Source organism: Mustela nigripes, chromosome 3, assembly GCF_022355385.1.
Source record: "Mustela nigripes isolate SB6536 chromosome 3, MUSNIG.SB6536, whole genome shotgun sequence".
NCBI classification, from domain to species: domain Eukaryota; kingdom Metazoa; phylum Chordata; class Mammalia; order Carnivora; family Mustelidae; genus Mustela; species Mustela nigripes.
Window position 1 is genome coordinate 195,897,786 of NC_081559.1, and position 26,059 is coordinate 195,923,844.

The following is a 26,059-nucleotide window of genomic DNA, read 5'->3' on the forward strand; positions in this document are numbered from 1 at the left end:
GTCCTCGGGCAGGACACGGAACCTCGCCAGGACCCTGCCACGCCCCTCCAGCCCCTGGCCATCACGCTGCCTCCGACCAAGGGGAATGTTCTAGCTTCTAACGTGCCCATCCCCGTGGCCTGGCTTTGACCTCCCTCTGCTCTGGTTTCGGGCTTCTCTGGCTCGACACTCTGAGATCACACGGCGGGCCCCACTGGCGACAGCTGGCTTTTCCTGGCGCTACAGCCTCCATGCGGGAATCCAGCACGAGGGATCTGGCCGCTGCCCCGTGGGCTGGCTGTCTTCCCAGCACTATGAGACGCCTTCAGCGTGACTTCGGGAGAACACACAGGTGCCTCGCCACGGGCTGTGCACTTGGGGGAGGACTGCAAGGTCACAGGAAAAAGAAGGCGTGAACCCAGGAAGCATTTCAGGGTCCAGAGGGGCAGCATCTGTACGCCTCCGATGGCACAGCCTCCCGGCCCTTGCGAGGCTGACCATGTGAGTGCGTTGGTGGGTGTGAGGGGAGGGGCCGGGATTGAGCTCCATGGGCTCCCTCGGCCCGCTTCTGAGGACGCCCACTGAGCACACATCCGTGCACTCTGACCATGTGGACGTCCCCTTTTGTGACATGTCTGTGCGCTACCGGCCACGTCGATGTCCCCTTTTGTGACATGCCTAAGAATTCTACCCTTCCATGATTTTGAAATGGGTTGTCTGCCCCTTTCTTATTGATTTCTCAGAGATCTTCATATATTACGGACATCAGGGCTTCCCAAACACACATACGTGAACACTGTCTCTTGCACTGAAGGGTATGTTCATTTAAGGACGTCAAGTTGATCTGCTCTATACGTGGTACCTTCTCATCTGTGCAAGAAATGTTCGCTCACCATGAAGACGTGCAGACAGACTCCCATGGTGTCTTCTAGAAGCGTCACTGCTTTCTCTCTCACACGGAGATCCATGTTCTAACTCAAATCCTTCTTGCACACGGGGGGGCGGGTTTCGGGAAAGGATCTGCTGGCAAAGGCAGCCTTGTGCCTGTGCCCTCCCGGCCCCTCTCAGCCACATAAGAACGGACCACAGCCTGGAGCACTTCCCCACCAAGAGACAGAGCCTTCCCAGCTGTGCTGCACTTGCTGGCTTGTGAGACAACGTCTTTCCCTGTTTCGGAGGCGATGCAGACTCTTTTGTTCTGTGAAAGCACGTGCATCCTGTGGCACCTGGCCAAGCCCACTGCTGCGTCTGTCCCCTGCGGGGGTTGGGGGGGAGACGGGGTCCCTCTGCGGCCACATGGGGATGCGTGCAAGCCGGTCAACGGTCAGGAGGGGCCTGCTAGCTGCAGGGGACCACACCCACCGCGGAGGCTGACCCTGCTGGCTCTTCTCTGCACAGGCAATACCAAGATGCAAGGCCAGGGGTGTCTGGACGTGGACTTGCCTGTTGCCCAACAGGATCCCTTTTCCCGGCTCAAAACCCCAGCAGCCCGGCATCGAACCCCAAACCGACCTCCATACCCCACCGCATGGCAGCACCCTTGCTCCAACGGCTGGGGAAGACCTCTCCCGGGCCCGGAGCTCTCACAAGTGAGGCCACTGTTCATATTTCTTCGTGTGCTGTGCTGCTGGCACGGTGTCCCCTCAGACACAGACCCTGTCACCGTCGCTTCTCAGCTCAGTTCAGCGCAGGCTCGCTCACCTTTTCCAGCAACACAGTTGCGCTGTCTCTGCAGGGCCTGCTTCCTCCCCGGTTCCTCTTACACCTGTCGCTTCTGCTTCACGTCTCAGTGCAGCGGACACACTCTCCAGCGCGGGGGTGGGGGGGGGGGACAGAACAGGACCAGACTCTGTGTCTCGCCCTCGGTCTCAGGAGGGACGCTTTTCATGTCTCAGCAGCCCGTGTGGCACTAACCGCAGGGCTTTGGAAGCCGCCCACCGGGAGATTAAAGGCTCTTCCGTCCCCAGCCCACTGAGAGCTCTGCCCCCGCCCGCAGGGGTGCACACGCTCACCAAGGACTCATCCCTCCCCACCGCGGTCTTGCTCCAAGGACATGGCGGCCTATGTGGGTTATTCCCGAAAATAAACCAGCTCCACGCCCCAGAGTAAGGCCCGCTTTAGGACCATGGTATCACCCTTTTACATACTGTCAGATCACGCCCGCTGGTGGTGTGGTTAGGGTCTTTGCTCTTATGCTCCTGAGAGAACGTTCCCTTCCTTTTTGTGACGCCGTCGTAGGAATCCGGTAACACAGCTCGCTGCCTCGCCAAGCTAGGAGACACGTGTCCGCCTCTTAATTTTACTTAAGAGTCTATGAGAACTAGTAATGTTTATTCCTCAAACATCTGGAAAAACTCACCAATAAAATCACTGAGGTCTTGAATTTTCTTGGTAGCATTTTAACAATGGAAATTGCAGAACTGTTTATTTCATTTCTGTAACAAATACCAGACTTTCCAGACTTTCGGTAGGTCTTGGTAACTTACGTTTTTTTCTTAAAAAACAAAATAATAATTTAGGTGTCCCGCCTGAGCAGCAAGTTTATTGACATAAAGTCGTGTCACGGCATCTTCAAACCTCTATCGGCCAAGTGCGTGGGGTCCCCGATCTAGCTGTTGTCACTCCTGACGCCCGTAATTTGTATGCTCTGCTTCATGACTGATGTTCTGGGATTCACTATTAATCCTTCTAAACAAAACAAACTGGCTCTGCTGGAGCTGAACAATATGCATCAATTTTCTATTTCATGGATTTCTGCTTCTTCCAGTGTATTTTCTCAGAATTCAGTTTGGTGCTGCTTTTCCAGCTTCTTGAGACTGAGACCGACCTCGCGATTTTCAGCTTCTTCTCCAGAGGGAGGCACCCAGAGCTCTCCTCCAGCCGCACCCCAAGTCCGGGTGTGCCCCTGCTCTGCTGTTCCCGTCACGAGGGCAACGGTCTCCACTGCGATTTCTTCTCCGGTTCGCGGGTTCCTTCGAATCTTCTCACTCCCACGCTGGGAAACTGCCTCTTTGGTACCAAGTGGGAGCTGAACTGCGCTGACCCGAGAACTTGCTGGGGGTCGCACCCAACCCCTGGAGCCCGCGGAGGCCGGCGTCCGAGTCTGACGCGCACCGCACCCCGGCGGGGACACCTGCTCTCCCGTAGCCGCTCACCGCGCCGCGAGCCGCCGTCCGGCAGGAGCGCGTTCACCAGGCCGAGTCTCTCGGACGCTCCCGCACTTTCCCGTTCCTTCCTCCGCCATCTCCACGGGTGTGTCCCCGTCTCCGGCCGCGGATTTGCCGTTTCTCCTTTTATCACCGTCGGTTTTGTCCCGCGTCTTCTGAGGCTCCGTGGTCAGCACGCAGGCAGCCCTGCATCTCGTGTCCAGACAATCACACTGTCCTGTGAGCCGGGGACGGCCTCCCCGCGGACTTGCGTGCTCTGGCTCGGCCGTGGGCACCAATCTTCCTCGGGGCTGGCTTCACGGCGTGTCTCTGTCCAACCTCTAACTCCCGTCACATTTCTGGATTTCTATTTAACCAAGTCTGACGGTCTGTGCCTTTCCGTCGGAGGGGTCAGGCCGTGCTCATGGAGTCACAAACAATCTGGTATAAATCTGCCTCTTACAACTTGTTTTCCGTTTTCTGTCCTTCCATTTTTCCTTTTATTTTGCGGGGAGGGAAGGGGGCTTTCTTTTAAATTAGTCAGGTTTGATTTATTCTTTCGCGTATGCATTAGCTTACTGTGTAACTGACAATCTCGTGTCGTCCCTCAGTGTCCCCTGCACGAGATGAGATGCCCCGCGGCTCCCGTCACCTCCCGAGGATGCGGCAGGCTCGCACGCGGCTCACTCCTGAGCTTCCGCCGGCCGGGTTCTCGGACCCGCCCCGGCATCCAGGCCCCACAGGGCGGGAGCAGCACTCAACGGCCACCTGAAGTCAGACGTGTTCGCACATCGGCGTTTCCGGGGCGCAGCCCCTTCCCGCGCTCCCGTCAGAGTTCCCTCGCTTTACGCTTCTCTAACAATGTTTTCCATCCAGCCTCACTTCTGAAAAGTGTTTTCAGCAGGCGGAGGACGCCACGGGAGCAGTGCCCTCTCAGTGTTTTAAAGACGCCTCCAGGTTGCCGTCCGGCGCCCACGGGCCCACCTCAGACGCCAGGTGTAAGTCTCCTCACTCCTTGAAAAATGACGTGACTTCTCCTCTTGGGTTTTAATCTGCTTTTAGGCCTTTTTGTCTTTGGTTTTCAAAATTGTATTACAAGGTGAGCTGGTAACAGAGGTCTTCGAGCTGTGGCCTGAGCTGCCCGGACAGCCCTGGAAACCCTCAGCTGTTGCACCGCCAGACGCTGTCTCTGCCCCTCTCTGCCCTGCTCGTGCAGGAGTCCGGGCGTGCTCGCGGCCCCACCGTTTCTATCACTTTCTGCTCCCAGGAGGGCCAGTCAGGTCCAAGTCAGTCCATGGGGCACGCGAAACTGTCTGCACTCAGGACTGTCTTGGCCCATGCTGGGGAACGAAGGTCCAAATGCCGGTTAGGGGGAAAGTCCTTCATCGAGTAAGACCCCCTTGGATGGGGCCCTCCGTGCGTCCCACTCCCCCACAGGCACAAAGGGTCCCGGGCGCCGTGTCATCGTCACCTCACGCCCAGACCACAGCAGTCACTCGGCACCTACCTGCTGCTCGCTGACCCGCTGCGCCGTGGGAAGCAGGGCTCGGGACTTCTCGGCGATTTTCTGTGGAAGAATGGAGGGAGACAGAAGAACAGAAGGTGGGGAGCAGGGAAGGAGTGGTCAGGTAAGCCCAAGGCCGTGGACAAGGCCTGGCAGCAGAGGCCACCTTCAGCTCCGGGGCACGTTGGCCCCCTCCCCCCATGGAAGCCCTGGGTCTCTGTGTCCTCACCTGTCAGACAGGGGTTGCCCGCTCTCCCCCGCCGCCAGGGGCCCCTGAGCAGCACCCACAGGTGAGTCTCCCTCCAGCACATGCCCTGAGGCTGCGGCAACTGGCGATGGGAGGCCGTCCACAGGCCCAGCCCACCCTCTGCTCTCGAGGACAGGACCCCCACCAGGCCAACCCAGACCAACCCAGGGGTGAGACAGTCGGCGAGGGAACCACAGGGCCCGAGGCGCTCCAGCTGGCCCACACGCCGTCCTGGGCAGCCGCACCTTCTGCACCCCGCCGTAGCGCTGCACGGCATCGGACAGCTGAGTCTTCAGACGGTCCAGCTGGAGGCACTCCTGCTGCAAAGAGAGAAGGTGGGCTGTGGAGACAGCCAAGGCCCCGTCCCGCCCCATGGCCTCCCCCGTCCCTGGGGCGCTCCAGTCCCCCACACTCGCCATCCTCCCCAGCCCCCAGGGAACGCCCCTCCTCCCCTGGTTATGGCCACATGGGGGTGGAGTCAGGCCACCAAGCCAGGCCGCTGACTCTGGGGCCGTACGGCCAATCCAGCGCCAGGTTGGGTCTCACCCCCAGGGTTGAAACCACGCTCAAACCTTCATCCTACCGCCAGGCACTCTGCAGCGCACTGCCCCAGCCTGCACGTCTTGCTCGCCAACGTACCCCGGTGCCCCAGATCACACCGGGCACAGACCTGCCACGCAAGGGGACGAACGAGCAAACCAGGAAACCCAGGGCTGCCTGCTTGGGGTAGTGTGAGCACCAGCAGGCCGCTGGGACTCAACGCTCCTGTGTCTCCACACCGCACCGGCCACACAAAGACAAGCCAAAGCCCTGTGGCCTTGCACGAGGACCATGACGGGGACTCCTGGCCCCTCCTGCCCCATAAGCCCCAAGAAAGGCAGACCCTGAATCCCAAGTCACAGACGGCTACCCTTCCAGGGGGCTCCTCTCCACCTCCAACCAGACCCCGGCCCTAAGCTTGGCGCCCGCCCTGCCACCACCGCCACGCAGCATGGGCGCCCACGCAGTAGAGTAAGCTGGCCACGGTTTGGGGGCCCCAGCTTTCCGATGGGCACTTTTCAGAGGGACTCAACATGGTCCCTGCCAGACTGTAGGTTTGAGGAGCCCGTTTTACTGTCCAGGCAGACTCTTTTGAGGGGCACATACAGGGTGCCCCAAGACGGAGCCAAGAGCCCACAGACTCCTCAGTAGTCTCCAGCTGTGCAATCCAGCGTCAGCCCCGTATGACGGGCACAGCCTTTCTTCCGAGGAAACAGGGAGCAACGCCAGCCCCTCCCAGCCAGGCTGTCTGACCACAGAACCATGAGAGCCTCATCCATGTCCTTCCCCAGCATCTGGCACACAGTAGGCATTCAGTGTTTGCTGGGTTCTTAGATGGGTGATGGTTGGGCAGGTGGGTGGCCCCGTGGGCAGGCAGACAGACAAAAGGACACATTAGGCTAAAGGTGATCCCCCCACCTGCCAGGAACTCAAGCTTGGGATCTCAGCCTTCGTGGTGCACACAGGTGACAATGTGGACTGTGGACCCAGAGAAACCAGAGCGGCCATCTAGCCGAGACCCCTGCCCGGAGCAGATGCTTGGCATAGGACACTCTCCGGGCCTCAGCATTCCTCCAGATAAAAGGCCTGAGGACACCCACGGCAGGACGCCCACAGGCAGGATGGCCAGGAGTCCCCAGCATGAACAATGTGCACAGGGCCGCCGGCGGGACGTGCCTGACACGCGCTCTAGAACGAGTGTGGTGTGGAGAGTTCCAGAGAGCCCCCACGGAGCCCAAGAGCAAGGAGCACGGCCACGCGCGAGACGCCGGCACGCCTGCACTGACCCCGCCGAGCAGTGTGGACGCTGGTGTGGGGAGCCACCACGATTTCCAGCAGCGTCCATGACCAGGCCCTGGCGTGTCGTCCCGAACCACTGGGGCCCGTGCCTAAGTCGGGCTGAGCAGAGCGCCACAGGCCCTGTAGCCAGAGATGGCCGGCACATGCTGCCCACCCCGCCAAGGACGGTGGACCCTCGCTCCCTAAACGTGCCTCTGGTACCGAAGCCCAGCTCGCCCTTTGTCTCTGGGCCTCCGTTTCTGTGAGAGGCTGACTTAAACTCTCGTAAGGAGAATGCGCTCATTTTAACTCAAAGCTCTGTAACTGCTCATTGTGCCGTGACCACCAGCTGGTTTTGGAACACGTCCACCACCCCGAAAAGTTGTCGGGACACCCTGCAGCCCATCCCAGCTCCCCCCACCAGCCACACAAGCCTCAGCCCCGCCGTCGGCACAGGCCTGCGTTTCCTAGACACCCCAGATGTACAGGGCCACACGGCACAGGCGTCAGCAGCAGCCTCTCGCCCAGTGGACTGCTGTGGTCGCTGGGTGGCAGCCACGGCAGCTTCTCAGGCCCGTCACGGAGGCTGCCGGGCCCCTTCCCCACGGCCACGGCAGCTTCTCAGGCCCGTCACGGAGGCTGCCGGGCCCCCTCCCCACGACCACGGCAGCTTCTCAGGCCCGTCACGGAGGCTGCCGGGCACCCTCCCCACGACGGCCGGGCCGCTGTCTGCATCCAGGCATCTGCATCCCCCGATCTCCCTGGGGTCCCCAGCCCCCCACAGCCTCCAGGGCCACATACCCGGGAGCAGCCCCGCAGGAGCTCCATCATCTGCCTCACGGTGCCGGCGCCGGCCGCGATGCTCTTGTTCGCCTCCTGCTGCGTCACGTGCCTGAGGCCGGGGGTGGGGGGGCCAGAGGAGACAGCGTGACAGCGTGGACGGAGAGGGCAGAGCGGGCGGCCGCGAGGTGACCAGACAGACGTCAGCAGGCGCAGGGCGTCAGGTGAGGCCGCACATGGCGGTGGAGGAAGCAGGAGCAGGGGAACTAGCGCAGAGAGCAGAGCCGGAGACACGGGAGGGGACGAAGGCCAGAGGCGCAGACGCGGAGAAGGCAGCGGCAGGGGCGAGGGAGGGAGAGAATGACAGGGGGGAGCTCAGATCGGGAGGACGGCCCTCCGCGCCCGTCACACCCGAGCGGCCGTGGTCAGGACCCCCGCCCGGCACACAAACCGTGTGTGCGCTGCCGCGGCCTGGGCCTCTGGTCTGGGGGTCAGCGCGGCACCTCCTCGGGAGCCCGGACCCCCTGGCGTCAGCAAGCAACCCGGGCACCACAACCCCCGAGGGTTGGAAGGACGGTCCCACCTCCAGACCCAAGAGCCCCAGGGGCCACGCCCACGTGTGCAGTCTGTGGTTCTGCGTGTGACCTGGAAGGGACTGAAAAGACCAGATCCTCACCTGCTTGGGGACGACGACAGCCCCCCCGGAGGGAGTGACACCAGGAGCAAACCCTGCCCTCGGGCCTTAGAAAAGCGGTCGGATGCCCCCTTCGCTCCCTGTAGGGCCCCAAGTGGCAGGGGTGGGGGCACCGTCTGACCTGGGCCTGGGTCCGACACCCGCCTGGGCCACACGGAGTGTCCGGCATGGAGCCGGGGCTGGCGGGGCGCGGGGTGCGGGGTGGCAGGACAGAAAGGACGCCCCAGGCCAGCTGGGGAGAGCACCCCTGGGGACAGCAGCACGAATGACCTTCCCAGCAGGCCGCCAACAGATCCCGGGAGCCCGGGGAACATGGCTTCTGCCCTCGACTCACTCCCCTCGCTGCACACCACGGAGCACGGAGCCCCCCACTTCTCCCTGATGCAACCTCCCACGCCGTGGCCCGGAGTCTGCCCTCCTGGCGTCTCCACCTCCAGCTGGGGCCACGCTGCTCAGGGGCTTGCGGGACCCTCTCCTTCCTGACCTGCCCTGTCTGCGTCCGGAGCTCAGGCCCTGGAACCCCCTGCGGCACCCCGTGCTCACCTCCTGGGTGCTCTCCTTTAGCCCCGTGGCCTGAAGTCACCTGTGTGCCACTGTCCCCACACACGTTCGCAGCTGGGCCTGAACAGGGGCCCGGCCCTGCCAGCAGCCCACTAGGCACCTCCACCTGGATGTCCGGGGCCTCTCCAACTCCACATGCCCAGGCCGCCTGCCCCTCTGCGGTTCAGTCCCTCTAGTCCCTCCAGCTAAAGCCCCAGGGGCGCCCCTCCCACAGCCTCTCTCCTTTCATCCTTGAGAGCAACGCGAGTCTCAGGCGCTGACCCAGACTCGGGCCACCTTTCCCCCACTGCTCCCATGTGCCCCCAACCAAGCCCCCGCCGGCTGCCCCATGCCCAGTGTGGCATCACACCGCATAGTACCCCGCAGCTGGGAGGTCCCGTTCTAGGACCTCTAGGCTGCATGGGTCCCATGGAAGCACAGCCCCCACCTGTCACCTCGTCTCCCTGTCCTCACCGTGCTGGACAGACCCCTGCCTCACTGCCCGCATCCCTCCCCCACCACCTCTGCAGCCACCCAGACGGACAGCGGGTACAGGCAGCCACAGCCGGGGCTGGTGACCAGCAGCAGCCACCCGCACAGAGGACACTGGACGGATGGGGGGCAGCAGGCCAAGTGCCTCCCGTTTGCGCAGGCCACCTCCCTGGGGTCAGGCTCACCCCCACCCCACACTCGTCCCTCTCCACTTCTGTTCTGATGCCACCCCAACTCCCAGCAGGGAACGCATCACAGAGGGCTCGCACTGCCACCCGCTGCGCCCACGGCTTAGCACAGCCTGTAGACAGAACAAGGAGCAGCGTGCGGACGCAGCCCCTTTCACGGGCCGGGAGAGCCACCATCTCTTGTCTTGCTGGGGCCCCTGCTGCTGTGTCTACAAGGGACATGCAGCGCTTTTCCTTCTGGAGTCCTTGCTTCGCGGTGGTGTGGACACAGTGGCAGGAAGGCGAGCGGCCTGTCCGCATCTGGGGGCACACAGTGTTGCTCTGCACTCTGCTCTGGGTGTCGGTGGGAATGTTCTCAAGGTCACACCTATGTCCTCCAAGAGATGTGGAGCTATTTAGGCTTTCCCTTTCTTCCGGAGTCAGTTCTGAAAATTCACGTCTTTTGAGAAATTTTTCTGGCTCATCTTGGTTATAAAGTCTCAATTTATTGTCTTAAGAGCCAGAATATTTCCTAATTAGCATTTTCCTATTGGATCTGGAGGCCTGGTTTCTCTCTCTTTTTCCTCTTTTGTTTCTATTACTAGTTCATGTTTTATTAATGAATGAATTTCCTCTTCTCTGTACACTCGCTCTCTCCTTCCTTCATGGCTGGCTTCTTAGGCGCCCTGTAAGGTGCTGCGAGGTGGCCCTGCTTCCTTTTCCAGGGCCACTCTCACTGGACCTGCGGCCCTCCTTCTCGTTCCATTTTCCGCCGGTCCCTCCTATTTATGGTGGCACGGGCACTCTGCGCCAGCTTCCCCATCGTGCTGTGACTGGGTCTCTCCGTGAGGTTCTTGATCGCAAGGAGCAGTGTGGAGATGGCCTTTCTCCAGACGTCTGTGTGACCCTGACCGCCTTGCCCTGACCAATAGGCACCCCTCAGCCGCCCAAAAAAGGGATAATAGATCACAACCAAGAGGATTTCATCCCAGGAGCCCAGGGTGGCCTAACACTCAAAAAACAATGAATGAAATTCCTGTATTAACAGAGTAAATTTTGAAAGGAGAAAACAATCTCCGTAAACTTCACAGAAAAAGCATTTAATAAAATTTTACGGGTATTGATCACAAAAACTCCAGGAAAATCAGAACAAAGAAGGGAACATGTTCAGCTGGACAGAGACTCTAACGGACCCAGGACTCAAGCCAGAGTCACCGGTGTCTCTGCGTCATCGCAGCCAACACCAGAGTGAAATGTGAGCGAAGGCACTTTGTGTAACTGAACAAACGCACAGGGTGGGTAATGATGAACTGAGTACAACACACACAAGACCCACACACCAACCGCACAGGGAGCTGTGGGGAGAAACGGAAGAACATATAAACCAGAGAAATCCTGACCATATTCACGGGTTGGAAAACTGAAGATTGTCAAGAGGTCAGTTCTCCTTAAGTTGGTCTACAGAGTCACTGCAACCTCAATTCAAGTTAAACTGGATGTGAAAACTGCAGAAATCAACAAGCTATTCTAAAATTGATACTGAGATGTACAGCAGCGGAAGTCTGCAAAAGAGCTTCACAGAAAGATGGAAAAGCCGGAGGCGTCCACAGTGGAGGTCAGGACTTACTGCAGAACATCAGTGATCAAGAAAACCGGAGCGGGGCGGGGGCCTTCAGGAAGACAGGCACACGGGCTGTGAAACAGAGTAACCCAGAAGGCAGCCACACATACATGATCAGGGAATTTCGGGAGAAGATGCCAAGGTACTCACAACAGGGAAAGGACAGTCCTTCCGACAGTATTGGAATAAGTGGAAAATCATGCCAAAATAAAAAAAATTAGCCTGGACTCCTGCGCCACGCTGCATTTCCAGGGGCTCAGGCGGGACACACGGCAGGCAGCCAGCAAGACCCAGGCGGCCCCCAGCCCCCAGTGCTCAGGCAAGCCTGCGGAAGGGGAGCCGCTCGGACAGGCAGGGTCGGGAGGCCAAGTGAGGGGCAGCGTCACACACGTGTGACCGGGGCGGGCAGTCCGTGGTCACAGGAGGGCTGGAGGCTCAGGCCCAAGAGCGGGGAGGAGACACATGTGGGCAGGAAGGCCCAAGGTAAGGTAAGGTGAGGGGTGCCCACGGCCAGCAGCCGTGTCTCTGTGGGGGACAACGGGCCACGGGAACCCCACGGATGCGAGCTCCCCCAACGTGGGAAGGAAGCTAGAGAAGGAAGGAGGCCAGAACAAGGAGGAGTCAGAGGGGCAGAGTGACTCGTGAGCCACACCAGGGAAGACAAAGGCCCCAGAGAGCCCGGTCTGCACAGGCCAAAAGCTTCTAGAAGTAGGGAGTATCTCAACAATAAAAGACAAAATAAAAAGACAAAAAGCCCAATTCGAAAATGGGCAAAGGATCCAAACAGACACACCTCTGAAGAGACAGAAACGGTCAACATGACCGTGAAAAGACACTCACTCAACGTCGTTACTGGGAAACACAAGTCAGCTTCCCAGCGAGACGGCGTCTCGTCCCCACCAGACCTACGGTCACAGCCGGGTAACAAGTGTCGTGGGGCCTGGAGCACTCGAAACCTCACGCACTGCTTGGGGGAAGGCGGGGCGGTGCAGTCACCGTGGAAGACGGCCTGCCGGAGTCCCAGCGTCAGACGCCACTCAGGCCACAACCCCACATGCAGGCATCCGTGCGAGAACACCGTCCACGCGCGAGCTCCCAGCAGCCTTCCTCAGGACGACCGAGAAGGGACAATGCCAAGACCATCTGTGACGAACAGCGCATCTTTGCCCGCTCGGGCTGCCGTAACAAACACCACGAGCTGGACGCCTTGGGAGACAGCAGACGTGTCTGCTTCCAGGCGGGAGTCTGGGCGTCTGGGATCGGGGCGCTGGCGGCTTCCACGTGTGACGAGGGCCACCTTCCAGTCCACAGGCGGCATCTCCCCACGGCTGCCTCGCAAGAAGGGGTCACGGAGCTCTCCGGGTCCTTCCACAAGAGCGCTCGTCCCATTGCGAGGGCTGCACCCGCAGGACCCGCCACCCTCCTGAGGCTCCGGGCCCCGCCCCCAGGGGTTAGGTCTCCGCCTAAGGATTTGGAGGAACATCCACACGGGGAGACTACTCTGCCACACACAGGAGTGAAGGGCAGGTCCAGGCCACAACGGGGAGCACCACGATGGGCCTGGTGTCCTGCAGAGTCACTGGTCCCTCCCTTCAGCCAGCACGCTGTGACAGAGCAGAAATGGGTCCCCTTCCACGGCCCCTTGGTCCTTCTCAGGTTCCTTCAAAGATTCCTGCCCTGAGCCCGCTCGGCAGGAGGCAATCCCAGAGCCTTAGAAGGCCCCGCTGGAAGAGGACCGGGCCAGAGGGGGCTCTGCCACCCCAGAGCCGCGTCCAGGGTAGGTCCCAGGAAACCAGGAGACAACTGCCCGGTGCCCGCCTGAGCTCACCGGCCCCTGAGCCCCCAGGGGCAAGCACCCGGGCCAACCCTTTCCTAGTCCCACAGGCACGGGCGAGGCTATCCCCCAGCCCGGCAGGGTGGTCCCTGGTCCCAGGGTGCTCAGGAGTCTCCGCTGCCTGCAGTTCGGGGGGGTCCTGGTCAGGCAGGGGCTCAGCCCCCAGCCCACCAGGCCGAGGGGCAGCCGTCCAGGCCCTACACAGCCATCCCCCCCGCCTCTCCTGCACTCCCTCCGCCCACGGCGACGGCCCACTCCTCCAACTTGTCTTCATGGCCGTCCACCAGGCCACTGCGTTCTAGAACCCTCCACTGGCTTCCTACTACTTTGGAAATAAAGCCTGAGCCATGTTCCAGGCCCAGAAGGCCCATAGGGCCGGGCCTGTGCCCACCTTGCTGACACGCCTGCCCTCAGGGCTGCAGGCCCCTCCTGTGGGGGCTCCGCCAACACACCCACTGCCTCGTGGAAGCTTAGAGCAGTCTTAAGCGTGGCCACGGTTTCTGACCGCTCCCCCCAGGGGTGGCGTTGAGTCCCTTCTCCTTGAACCTGGACAGGTTCGCTCCTCCCTCCTCCGCTAGCGCTTGCACCAGAGCCCTGAGCTGACCAAGGTCAGCACCACGAGGCTGCCGTGCCCCAGGGAGCCCCGGCCACAGGAGAGCCCGCGTGTGGACGCCGCAAGGGACCTCCCAGCTGAACTCCGCACATCTGCTGACCGGGAGTGGAGAAGAAGGCTCCAGGTTCTCCAGCCGCAGCGGCAGAGGACTCCCACGCACTGAGTGCTCCCAGCTGAGCCACAGGCATCTGGAGCCAACACAAACCTCCAGCGCTGGCCCAATGGCCCACCAGCTCTGTGCTTCAAGCCCACAGGCCTCCAGGCCTGCAGGCTGGCCCCAGGGCTGCTGTCAGCTAGCCCCTGGGGACGGAGCTGAGCATCACGTCCAAGTCCTGGCGGCCCGCCCAGGTCACAATGTCAGGTACACAGCTCCTGCACCTCCCGGGGAGCAGTCCTCCACGGCCCCCGGGAAGGCCTCCTTCCCCGCCTGACTTCTGACATGCTTGAGGAGGTCCCAGCTCAGAGAAGTGGTCAGCCCAGGTGATGGGGCCAACGCCACTGCCGACAACCCATAACAGCAGAGGACAGAGCGCTGGACGTGCGCCCACCCCCGAGCCCCAGCTCTTGAGCAAGCCTTGCCCCGTCTCCGCAGATGCGCGCACTCATGACTGTGACCATGACCAGGCTGGAAGGAGCAGCTCACGGGGCTCAGGGCCCTGGCTAGGCTGAGCTCTGCGAGGAGGAAGACGGGGCCAGCCCAGGGCCCCTGCATCAGCCCTGGGCCACCCCCACTAAGACCTGCCAGGAGCCCTGGACCCGTACGACCCTAGATTAGCGGGACCCAGGCCTCCCTGATCCGCTTGGAGCTGGTCCAGACACAGAAATCCTGCCAAGGCGGGGGAACTGCTACCCACCTGGAGCCAGGGGCTCCCCAGGGCCCCATCCCCCTGCCGCGGCCTCTGCCCTGTCACCCCACCGGCAGTGGGCAGATCCCAAGCAGACACCTCTTGCACACGCACCCACGTGGGCGCCCTCGACCACCACAGGGTCACGCGAGAGCACACGCACACACCGGCCCCCCCAGACCTGAGACAACCGGTTAGGAGACTGTCCCCTCTGTCACACACGAGTAGTGGGACACCAGGCGGTCACCTCCCTCCCCCAGGCACACCTGCCCCATCCAGTCCAGTCCCCGGCACAGGCCCCACAACACACACCCGGTGCATCAGTGAGTGTCCCACAGAGGCATCCGGTCAGAGCCCTGGATCAGTCAGCCCCCCAGCCCCGGCCAGGCCCACCGCCAGCAACATGGGGTGGGGTCTCGGAGCTCTGGGGTCCCCAGTGGTCGCCATACCCCCCAGGAAGCACTGCGACCCTCTGAGGCCATTTGCCATCCCCCTCCGGCTCCCTGCACCACACCCCTGCTCTGGGCCGTCCTCCCTCTGCAGCGAGGTCAGTCAGACGGGATCTCTGCAGGCTGAGCCCGGCACCACGCACGGACGCCATCACTGTCTCCTTCCCAAGGAACACCCAGCAGGGTCTGGGTCCACACGTCAAAGACCAAGACACCCAGGTCACCCTGAACGTCACACGGTCAGAGGGTGACAGGCTGGCCCCCAGGACCCCGCTGCTACAGCCTGTCAGCACGGGGCTCACCGGCTGAGCTGGCCCGGGGAACCAGGCTACAGACACGCGGGGTGCCAGGGAGTGCAGTGGGGGAGGGGGCACTGGGGTGGGAACCGGGAAAGGCAGGCTTGGAGGAGAAGAGGCAGGCCATGCTGGACCCGGGGGCCCTGGAGCTGGGGGCTCACCCCATCCAGTCACACACCTGCTGGGAGGAGCTGGGGCCACCGGGGTCCCAGCGCTGGGGAGCCCTCCGCGTCAGCCCAGAAAGAGCCTCCCTGCCTGTTGTGAATACAAGCTAACCCCAGCACCCTGATGCTGTGCCCAGGGACCTACAGACTGGAACCAGGGCTGTCCCACAGCGTGCCCACGAGGCTGCAGGGACAGGCCCCTTTCCGTAGCCACAAGGCTCTTGGAACGCCCACGCATCCCTCCACAGCAGCCTGGGTGACGCCCCCACAAGAAAGACTGGCCACTGAGCTTGCCAGTGAGCTGGCCACTGAGCTTCACACCACGGGGGAGAGAGATGTCCATCCCGGCCACCTCAGCCGGCTGGGGAGCCTACAGCAGTGTGCCCAAGGCGGGGTCCCCTCTTAGTCCTGACACAAGTGGCAAAGCCACACATCTCATGCAAGGTGAGAAAGTCATGGTCAACTCTGTATGGCTCTCTGGTCACTAGACGTACTCTTCTCGAAGGAACACCCCCTCCCGAGATCAGAGCCCGCCGTGTCACACTGAAGCCTTCTCTCCTCTACCCTCTAGAAAACACGGGCAGTGACGGATGGTGGTGACGTTTTTTTTAGTCCTACATCACAAAATAAAAACCCACTGACTGTCAACGTGGAGAACGCACAGAGCTGGAACTTACACCGGCCTCAGTCACTTCCAGATGCTGCCAGTCCACCAGCAGCACCAGTTCCGCCACGAAAGGGGGCCCACAGCCGGTGTGGAGCTACCCCTCAGGCAGAGGGGCTCCAGGGGGGTGTGGGGTTCTGGCTGGGGGGAGACAGGAAGGTGCTAAAGCCAGAGTTCCTGGGTCTAAAAGCTGAGGTCAACGGGGCAGGACAGGGGATGGCGCCAGCCACATATCACACGGGCAGGGGCAGGAGCAGGAGCCGGCTGTCCTCTCCAACCCATGCCGGTGACATCGGCCTTCGGCCAGCTGGGCAAGGCAGCCCAGGAAACATGCTCAAGGGCCCGGGCCCTGAAAATGCCCGCCGCTCAACCCCAGGGACACGGCTCCAGGGACCGACCCTGGAAACGGGCGCGAACAGGATCCACCACAGCATGGCTCCTGGGAACTCCGGTCACAGGACCGAGAAAGAGGAAGGGCTGGACGAGCCGGCCCGAGTGTCCGCTCGCTAATGACCCAGATCCAACCGCGCCCGCCACGCTGAAGAGCTGCGCCCCGTGTGTGATAAGAGCACACGCTCCAGGTTCCTAACAGTGAAAACCGGGATCCGGAACATTATTCACTGAAATCCAATTCTGCAAAATGCGTAAGGACTCGAGAAGAGGCTGGCAGGAAATACCGAAATGTTAACTCAGACATCCTGCATGGCCACGTTTCCCGTAACGAACATATGCTACTTTCACAATCAGAAAACAATACGTTATTTTTAAGAAAAGAAACAAAACGAATAATTAAAGACAAAATTGTACGTAAAATCTGCAAAGGGCCCCTGGTTGCTTTAAGCTCGGGACCCCCACACTGGGCAGAAGTGGTCCCAGCTAGTCTGTGTGGACGGACAGGAGGAAAGTCGGAGGGACGGGGAGCTGGGTGAGACGGACGGGTGAACCAGCCCCTGGGTGCGTGGGTGGGTGGGTGGCTGCGCCGGTGGGGGCATGGCTGGACGGTGGGTGGGCACGCCCGTGGGTGGGCACACGGACGGACAGCGGGGTGGGCACAGGGAAGGGAATGAATGCACGGACGGGCGGCCGGATGGGCGGACACACAGACGGACTGGGTGACGGACAGAGAGACGGAGATGGGCTGTGGCCTCTCCAACAGACACCAATGCCAAGAGGAGACACGTGGTCTCGGCCACAGCCCACACCCCTCGGAGCCCATGAGGTCCACCGGCCCACACTAGCATCCTTCCCAGGGGGGAGGCTCGAGCTCAGCCAACGCAGGGTCCCCTGGCCCGGAGGTGGCGCAGGGAAGGAGCGCATAAATGCTAGTCCCCAGCCCCCGCTCAGGACCCCCCACCGGGCCGTGCTGGGATCACGTGGCATTCTCATCACGTGTCACCAGGCCCTGGGTGACGGAGCCTAAACAGAGCGACCCCCTGCCCCGTGCCAGCCAGCCCAGCCCCCTGGCAGAGATCTCCCTTCTCTCTCCCCAGAGACGCAGCCCCTGAGAAGCCTTCCTGCGGGGAGCGCAGCCTCGCCCTGGGCTGGCTCTGTACCCAATCCAACCCGGGCTGGGCCGCTGGGCAAGCAGACAGGAAAGCCCAACAAGACGCCCACAGGGAGAACCACAGCCACAAAAACACAGGCTCAGCTGGGTGTCCACAGCGGCAAGCTGCCTGTGCTCTGGCAGCCCCGTGGCAGCCAGCATGCCCACACATGTGCTCACAAGGGTGTAGGGCCTGCCCGTGAGCTCTGCTGTGTGACACACACGTCTGTGCACACAGGTGGAAGCTGCTTCACCACTGAGTACACGCCAGCATGCACGGGTGTGTCTGCACAGGTGTGGCAGGCACAGCCGGGCTTCCACACGCGTGGATGGAGGGGACGCTGCTGTGAGCTCGGCCTCCAGCTCCAAGCACAGGCTCGGCTGGCCCTTAGGCGTGTGGGGTGGACGTGGGGCCCCAGCAGTTGTGGGGCTGGTCTGCAGACAGGCAGGCCTACGAGTGGGTGTAGGGCACACCTGTGCACGCTGATGCCCACGGTCACACTCACAGGCTCTCCCTCAGCTCCTGCGTGTCATTCGGCGTCCCCAGGGACCGGAGACTCTGCTCCAAGGAGGTCACTGCCCAGAGAAAGGAACATGCATCAGGAGCAGAAGGACCCCCACCCAGGTGATCCCCAGACTCCGGGCTGCATCCCCCACCCCCAGGAGAGGCAGGACAGGGAGCCCCAGGACATGGGGGCCAAGGCCACAGAGACCACACAGTGACCGTGGGCACAGAACCAGGACAGCCAGTGCTACAGCCCAGCCCCAGCCCCACACTTGGCCAGTCATACCCCCGTGAGGTCCCCCAGGCACAGTCCTCCCCCGCCCTTCAGGTACAGCCCATGGTCTCCAAGCTCTAGGAAACTGCCCCTGAGGGCCTCACCCCAGGTCTGGAGAGGGGTCTTCTCTCCCCTCCCGGTCAGCACTCCCCTGCTGACCTGCCAGAGCTCAGGGTTCAGGGACAAACACCAGCCCTTGCCCACAGGGGCAGCGAGCCACCCCATCTCCCAGGTCTACAGGAACTAAGGATGGGGCGAGCTAGGACTCTCACTCCTGATCCCAGGGAGCTGTGAGGCGGCCCATGCTACCAGGCAGAGGGAGGCTCTGAGGCACCCCCTCCAGGGGGACAGGACGGGTCCACACTGCAGGGAGCAGTGGACACACGGGCTGCACCCACCCTGCCCTGAGACTGCAGCACTCTCCTAGGACCAACAACAGGGCCTGGGCTGCAGGGCCGAGTCAAGGGACAGCTGGGTCAGCTGGTGGGGAGACGGGCCCGGCACAGACTCACCGTGGGAGTTGATTCGGAAGACGCTGGCCGACGTCTGCTGGAACAGCTCCTGGAGGTCACCTGGGTCCACCTGGGCAGCTAGGAGAGAGCAGAGGGGAGCACGCGCGTTCACGGGGCTGCCTGCTCGGGACGGTCTCACCCTCCCAGCCTGGGGTCACCTAGAGCCTGGGGATGGAATGCCACACCCACCCTGGGGCACACAAGCCACAGCAAAGGGAGGAAAGCAGGGGGCAGCCCCTCAGAGAGGCCCCAGTGACCCCGCGCCCCCGTGCTGGTGCACTGGAGAGAAACAAGAACCCAGGCCCTCGGGAGTTCCTGCACACGCGCGTCAGGTCACTGCACACGTAGGAGACCCAGGACGGAAACAACCCAACGCCCGGCAACGGAGGCTGAAGCAGGGGCCGTGCCGACGACACACCACACAGCTGAACCTCTCACACGCACCGGAACCGTGTCCAGATCCACGGCAGCCGGGGGCTGGGCGGGACGGGATGGGGCTAATGGCTATGCGGTTTCTTCGTGGATAAAAGAAGGTTCTGGATGATTCATGGTGACGGCTGCACACGGCGTTGGAGATACTAAAAACCACTGAAGCGCACGTTTAAAGACGGTGAATTTCATCTAGTTTAAGTTTTAACTCAATTTTAAAAACTCTATCGAACGTAATGTGGACACCACCAAGTCCTGGGGGCACAGGCCACACACTGTGGCACGAAGGCAAGGTCTGCCTCCCTTAAAAAGGACAAGGCCCCGCCTGCCCCGTGGTCCGGCCATGGCCCCCCGAGATTCACACAAAGAAACACTAACAGGCCCGTAAGACGCTCACGGTGGCTTCATTCTCAGAACCTGGAAAGGATGCCACTGGCCACCAACAGAACAGGCAGGGCTCTTTGCATGACGGAGCCACAGAGAGGAAGGACTCACACGGGTGTCTATGCTGCCCACCCCTAGCCACAGGGAAGCTGGGACCTCAGCCTGGATGGGGCAGACTGGGGCAGGTCTCCCGGCAATCGACAGGGACTTATCCGTGATGACAAGGGTCGGCGGGGAGAGGGGGCGGTGGCCTGGCTGGGAATGGGGCGCCGTAGCCTCTGGACCCCCACCCCAGATTGAGCAGCCTCAAGGCCCTCGCCTGTGCAGCGGCGAGGCTGGTGGGAGTTTTTCTACGGGACAGACACATGCAGGGACTCAGGCTACACTGGTTCCCTCGCCACGGTACGAAATGAGAGGAGAAGGCGTGTGGCTCTGAAAGCCTTTCCTGTCCTCCAAGTCTGCGTGAAGATTCCAGAAGCCATTACACCGGGGCAGAGGCTGCCCATCCCCCTTCTCGAAGCTGTCTTCCTCTGGACACCACCTAAAGCCCAACCATGGGCTCGCCAGCGACCACCCAGCCCAGTCTACTCCTGACGCCATGGGCTCCGCATCTCTCCAGATGACAGATGACACAGGCTTTGAGACATTCTGTCTCGGACCTGGGGCCAAAGCAGCTGAGCTCAGAGAGGAGAAGGAAGTAGCCCAGGAACGGGCAGAGGCGGGCGGGGAGAGCACACCCCACGGCGATGGCTGACGGGTCTCCGCAGGGGACCCAGATGCAGCCCACCAGCATGGCCCCTTCCTGGCCGGGGTGCAGGGAGCTGGGGCCTGCGAGCCGCCTGGGAGGCCGCCCGCGCAGCGGCCGTGGGCGCGCTAGCAGTCTCCGACACCACGCCCCCAGCCCCAGGGGGGTTTGTGCGTACTGAACATGCCGTGCGCACGCCCGGAAAGCGTGGTGGGAAGGGCTCCCCTCGGTCCTCGCACCCGGCCACGCAGCTCGGACACTCCCCGGCAGCCAAGAGGGCCCGTGGGACAGTCCTCAGCCTGGAGCGGGAGCGTCCAAGAGCAGTTTCCCCTTGTGCTCTTACAAGGAAGCTGCTGGCCGGGAAGGCCCCTCGCCCCTCTTCCCTGCTGGGATCTCATGGAGCATGACCCCTGACCTTGGCTAGAGCATGACCTCTTGACCCCTGGTGGTGGTGCGGGGAGACTGAGGCTTAACCTCTTTCCTCTGACACGGACACGGCAGCACAGGGGACAGAGGCCTACGGCCTCCAAACACACTGCTGGGGCCGCTGGGGCGGGGGGGGATAGGCTCACAGGGACTGTGCACCAGCCCCCACAGCCAGGGGCCCGCCCGTCAGACAGGGCAGGCAGCGAGACGGTGACCGCGCGACAGCAGCAGGGCCGCCGCATGCAGCCAGGGGACTGACGCAGGCCTAGGGTCCCGGCCAGGTGAGGGCCGGAGGACAGGGTCCGGGCCTCAGGGAAGAGGCGGCAGGGCTGCGGGAGGCTGAGCTTGAGGAGCGGAGGGACAGGGAGGACATCATGCCCCGTGGGCCCAGATGTCCCGTAGGCGTGGCTGGGGTGGGAAGGGGCCGGCCCCCGGCACGGGGAACACAGAGAAGAACCAGGCAAGGGAGGGCGCAAAGAGGTGGCTGCGATCGGCGCAGGTCAGCAGCGCGGGGCGGCGCTCGGCTCAGAGGTACGTGCCCGCCGACGAGATCCAGAAATTAAGACCCCAAAATATCAGCCGGCTTCTCCCAGAATCACAACGCAGCACAGCTTCTGTCATAAGGGAACGGGGCCCGGGATCACCGCGCCCCGAAAACAGCTAAAACTGCATGAAAGACAGGAAGCGACGTTCTGATCCCGGACAAGCTCCAGCACCGCCCCAGGAGAGCAGCGCCCGCCCATTCCCTGAGCCAGGCCAGACCACGGGCCTGAGGAGACAGAGGGGAGACTGAGGCAGACCCGGTCCCCTGGCTTCCGGCCAAAGCCATGTCCTGTGCCTCCACAGGGAAGGACACCCCTCGGGCGCAGGGCACAGGGGTTACGAAGGAGCTGCAGGCCGTCTCCTTCCCCAGCGCGGTCGGTGTGTGTCAGGGAAGTCTCCCAGGAGAAGGACAGCAGTTCTGGGCCCCGCGGCATCCGGCAGTGACCGCCCAGGCCGCACCTCCGGAGCAGCGGGTAAAGTCAGTCACAGCGTGACGGCGACTTCAGAAATGCCCAGAGACAGCACAGTGACCCACAAGTCCCCTGCCCCAGAACCGAAATCTAATCCTCCTCAAGTGAGACAACCAAACCCAGCACAAAAGCACTCAAAACTCACAATTAGAACTTCCAGGACACATGAAGCAGCAGGAGAACATACGGGGCCCTTAACCGTAAGAAAAATCGGCCAACAGAGAATCAGACGCAGAAATGACAAAGACAACACCAGTAGTGGAGAAAATCGCTCCTCCCGGCTGCAACAGTGCTGAAGGACACGGGCGCATCCACCCGGCAAGGAGGGACCGGAGACACGGAAAAGCCGCAGGGGCACTTCTGAAGACCCCACGGAGGACATCGCCGTGCGCCTCCCCTGCATGGGGTCGGCAGCAGACAGCGTGCAGGGCACAGGGGAGTGGGTTCGAGGACAGCACGTCGGCTGAGCCACAGGGGACCTGAGGGCAACACCCAGCAGCCCAGCGCCCGCGGAGCCACAGGCAGGCAACAAGCAAACAGGGAGAAGTTCAAGAAATAAGGACCAAAAGTACCGAAATTTAACACAATTAAAAACTGAGAGTTCCATGAAGAATTTAATAAAGCCCCAAGCAGAATAAATATTAAAAGTTCAGAGCCCAAGGCACAGTAGTCAAAACCACAGGAGACATCAAAACCGTGGTGACGAGGACACTTCCGAAGGGGCCGGAGGAGCATGCCCGCCGCCACGACGGGGACACGGGGAGCGCTTCGCCCAAACACGCCACGGGGACAGGGCAAAGTGCCAAAAGAAGGAAAAAAATCTTTGAGCCAGAATTTTATACCCAGCAGAAATATATTCCGAACATAGAAGAAAAAGAAAGACTTCTTTAAGACAAAAAGGCCGAGAGACTCCATCCCGGCCGGACGTGCAGCCCGGGAAGCGTCAAACAAAATCTCTCAGGTCAGAAGAAACAGTAAAAGGAAACAGCGTGTACATGAGAAGCCGGAGTGTGGGAGGCGGGCGTAAGGGCGAAGGAACGACACCTCGTCCCATTTGAGGTGATCTCAGAGAGCAGGGATTACTAAGGTAGAGGCAGGAACAAGACGCCGTTCCGAAGGGCGGCAGGGGTCGGCCGCGTGAGCCTCCCGCGTCACACGCAGTGACCGAGCGGGACCGGGGGGCACACACAGGCAGCAGCTCAGCAGACACCAGACTCCGAAGCGGCCACTGAAACACAGAGCGGGCAGGTACCGCTGATGAGCCACGAGTGGGGGCCAAAACGGAATAAACACGCAGTTCCTCCAAAACGCCACCGAAGCGAGAAAGAAGAAAGGGCAATCGCAGAGCAAACACCAAGACGGCCGCACACTGGCTTGAAGCGCGCGACCGAGCGCAGTCCACGTGCGGCCACGCTGCAGGGCGCAGACCACGGAACCCGTCGTCAGCAAAGCCCCCGTGGACGGCACCAAGGCAGCCGCTCCGGTCGAGGCGGGGGTGGTGAGACAGGGTCGGAGCAAACCCCACGGACGCGGAGCTCAGGAAAAGCACTTCATACGGACATCCAGACGTAAGCCGAAGGCGGGACTGGAGAACGCATTTCGTAAGCCGTGACCCTGAGAAAGCTGGGCCGGCGAGGCCGGCATGGAGAATTCAGAGCCACGCGCGTGAGCAGAGACAAAGGAACGTTTTACGGCGACAAGGGGTCAGCTGGTGAAGATGACACACCAGTCCCAGGCGGGCGCGGTCCCCATACCGCAGCGTGAGAATGTCTGAAGCAGAGACGGACAGGACTGAAAGGAGGAACAGACAAATTCACAGTTCCAGGGACAGTCCTCCCCCGCGGGCAGCAAGCGGGGCAGCAGACGGGAAATCCATGAGGACACCAAGACCTGAGCAACACCGTCGATCGACTGGACCCGAGTGACGTTTATAGGACGCCCCACCCAACAGAAGCCGGGTACACTCTCGTCAAACGCGCGGTACACACACCAGGATACGCTGTATTTCAGAAAATACGGCGGCTGACATCACACGACACAGTCTCCAAGCACCACGGAATTAAACTAGAAGTCAGACAGACAGACATCTGGGAACAGAAAGACTTATCTGAAAATTTAACATGCTTTTGAACAACCACTCATTAAAGAAAAAATTACAAAGGAATCAGAAAATATTTCAAATGAATGAACGAAAACATAGTATGTGCAAAACTGTTTAAGTGAAGCAACGCACAGAGGAAAACTTACAGCAAAAAACACTCACGTTCGGGAAAAAAGGCTCCAGTCAACGATGCAGCAGGAGCTCGTTAACCCCAGAGCGAGGAAAAGGAAGGAAATAACAAAGATGAGCAAAAATCAATTAACTCAACGTTGGATAAACAGAGAAGATTGACGAAATCGAAATCTGGTCCTTTGAAACAATCCATAAAATTGATAGACGTGCAGTCGGACCAGTCCAGTACGAAACAGAGAAAACACAATTAGAAATGTCAGCAGTGGGAGAGGCAGCCTCCGTGCCGACCGGACAGCACGCCAGCACCGCGCGGGGAGTCCCGCGGACGAGAGCCCGCAGCGAGCGCCACAGCCTGGACGCAGTGGGCAGGTTCCGTGAAAGCACCCATGACCAAAGGTCTTATGAGACGCGGCAGAAGGCCGGGCAGCACCGAACACGTAGCACCGAACGCGTAACACGCAGCACGTAACACGCGACACTGCGACACACGACACGCGATACGGGACACTAACGCACGACGCTGTGTGTGACACACGACACGTGACACGGTGACACTGTAGCAATCACGTGACGCTGTGACGCTGAAGAAACTGGAGTTTCCGATCTTGCCACAATGAAAATCCCAGCTCAGAGGCCTCCCCGGTGAGATCTGCCGGAGAGCTCAGGGAAGAATAGCATCAATTCTACACAAATTCTCTCAGAAAACAGAGGCGGAGAAACCCATTCCCTGCCTGCCTCAAGACCTGCTCTGCAGTTACCGATAGGCACGGGGCCTGGCATTGCGAGAAGCAGGGACCCAGATCGCCAGGAACAGGACGACCTCCGGGTGGCGTTGTGACGTGTCAAGGTGACTCAGTCTCTTCAAGCAACGGCCGCCGACAGCTGGATGTCCACCGATCCCCAGTCCCAAAGCAACAAAACTCACAATCAACTCTGCACGCATCAGTCAGACACAAAAGCTAAAACTTCAAAACACAGGGCCCCCGGGTGGCTCAGTCGGTCAAGCGTCTGTCTGCCTTTAGCTCGGCTCGTGACCTCGGGGTCCCGGGAGCGAGCCCCGCGTCGGGCTCCCAGCTCAGCCGGAGGCTGCTTCTTCCTCAGCCCCCCCCCCCCCCCGCGCCCCTCCCCCCCCCAAAAAAAAAAAAAAAAGCCTAAAAAAAAAAAAAAAAAAAACCTTCAAAAAACAATACTCCTGGGACTTTGGAGCAGGTGAGAACTTTGTAGGTGCGGTACAAGGAGCAGAAAGCCCAGAAGAAAACACTGATAACATCAAAACCTAAAAAGCTTCAAAAAGACCATCAAGGAAAGCAGAGGCAGCACAGAGCCCGCGGACGGTCTTCAACGCAGCTGCTGTCCCACGACCCCGGAACCCAGGAACCAGGACAGGCGGAGCAGGCCCGAGCCCGAGGCGAGCGCCGACCACCGCAGGGGAAATGCACGCACGGCCCACGAGCACAGGGGCGTCCCCACCAGGGACGGGCGGGCTGCTGCTGGAGGGACACCCCTACCCGCACCGCCGGGCACCGGCCAAAGTCACACCCACGGCAGGAGCTCGTGGGGCTGCCGTGGGGACGGAGCAAGACAGCACTGCGGAGACCAGTCTGGTGGTTTCGGAGACGGGGAAGCGTTGTCTGCCCAGCCCCCCAAAACGGTGACCGCGTCTGCCGCGGCAGAGGAGAGCGATTGTGGACCTTCAGTCAGCCACAAGCCGCCAAGCACGGAACTGCGCATCAAGGTGACGGGACACGAACTGGGATGCCCAGTCCTGAGCGACGAGAGGTCACGCCACAGGACCCCAACCCTGGAGTCCATGTGCCGCGGGTCCAAGAGGCCCACCCCGTGGCGGCACAAAGCACGCCAGCAGCTGCCCTGGGCCGGGGCAGGCAAAGGGAGGGGGCCCCTCGCCAAAGTCCGCCCCTGGGGAACTGGTAGCGGGGGGACCCGGTAGGGGTGCGCTCGGGGCACGCCTCACATGCGGACGCGCCGCAGGCTCACGAGCTCCTCCCCGTGAAGCCGGGTCCCAGGCCCCACGCGGCGCGGATAAAGTAAAATAAAAAAAGGAAAATCGGCAGAACTTCTCCGGCTTTTCTCGGGAGTCCTCCTCCCCGCCCTCTGCTTCTACTGTGGGCAGAAATGATGGGA

General features: G+C 61.3%; 1 protein-coding gene across 1 annotated transcript in view; it reads right to left on the bottom strand.

The window, feature by feature from the left end:
* The window catches only part of TSNARE1 (t-SNARE domain containing 1), an 87,719-nt gene that overhangs the window by 22,077 nt on the left and 39,583 nt on the right, over positions 1 to 26,059 (bottom strand). The window contains 5 exon segments of the mRNA XM_059395265.1: positions 4,633 to 4,692; positions 5,122 to 5,216; positions 7,492 to 7,586; positions 17,903 to 17,972; positions 18,688 to 18,765. Coding sequence (XP_059251248.1) covers positions 4,633 to 4,692; positions 5,122 to 5,216; positions 7,492 to 7,586; positions 17,903 to 17,972; positions 18,688 to 18,765 — 398 coding nt within the window.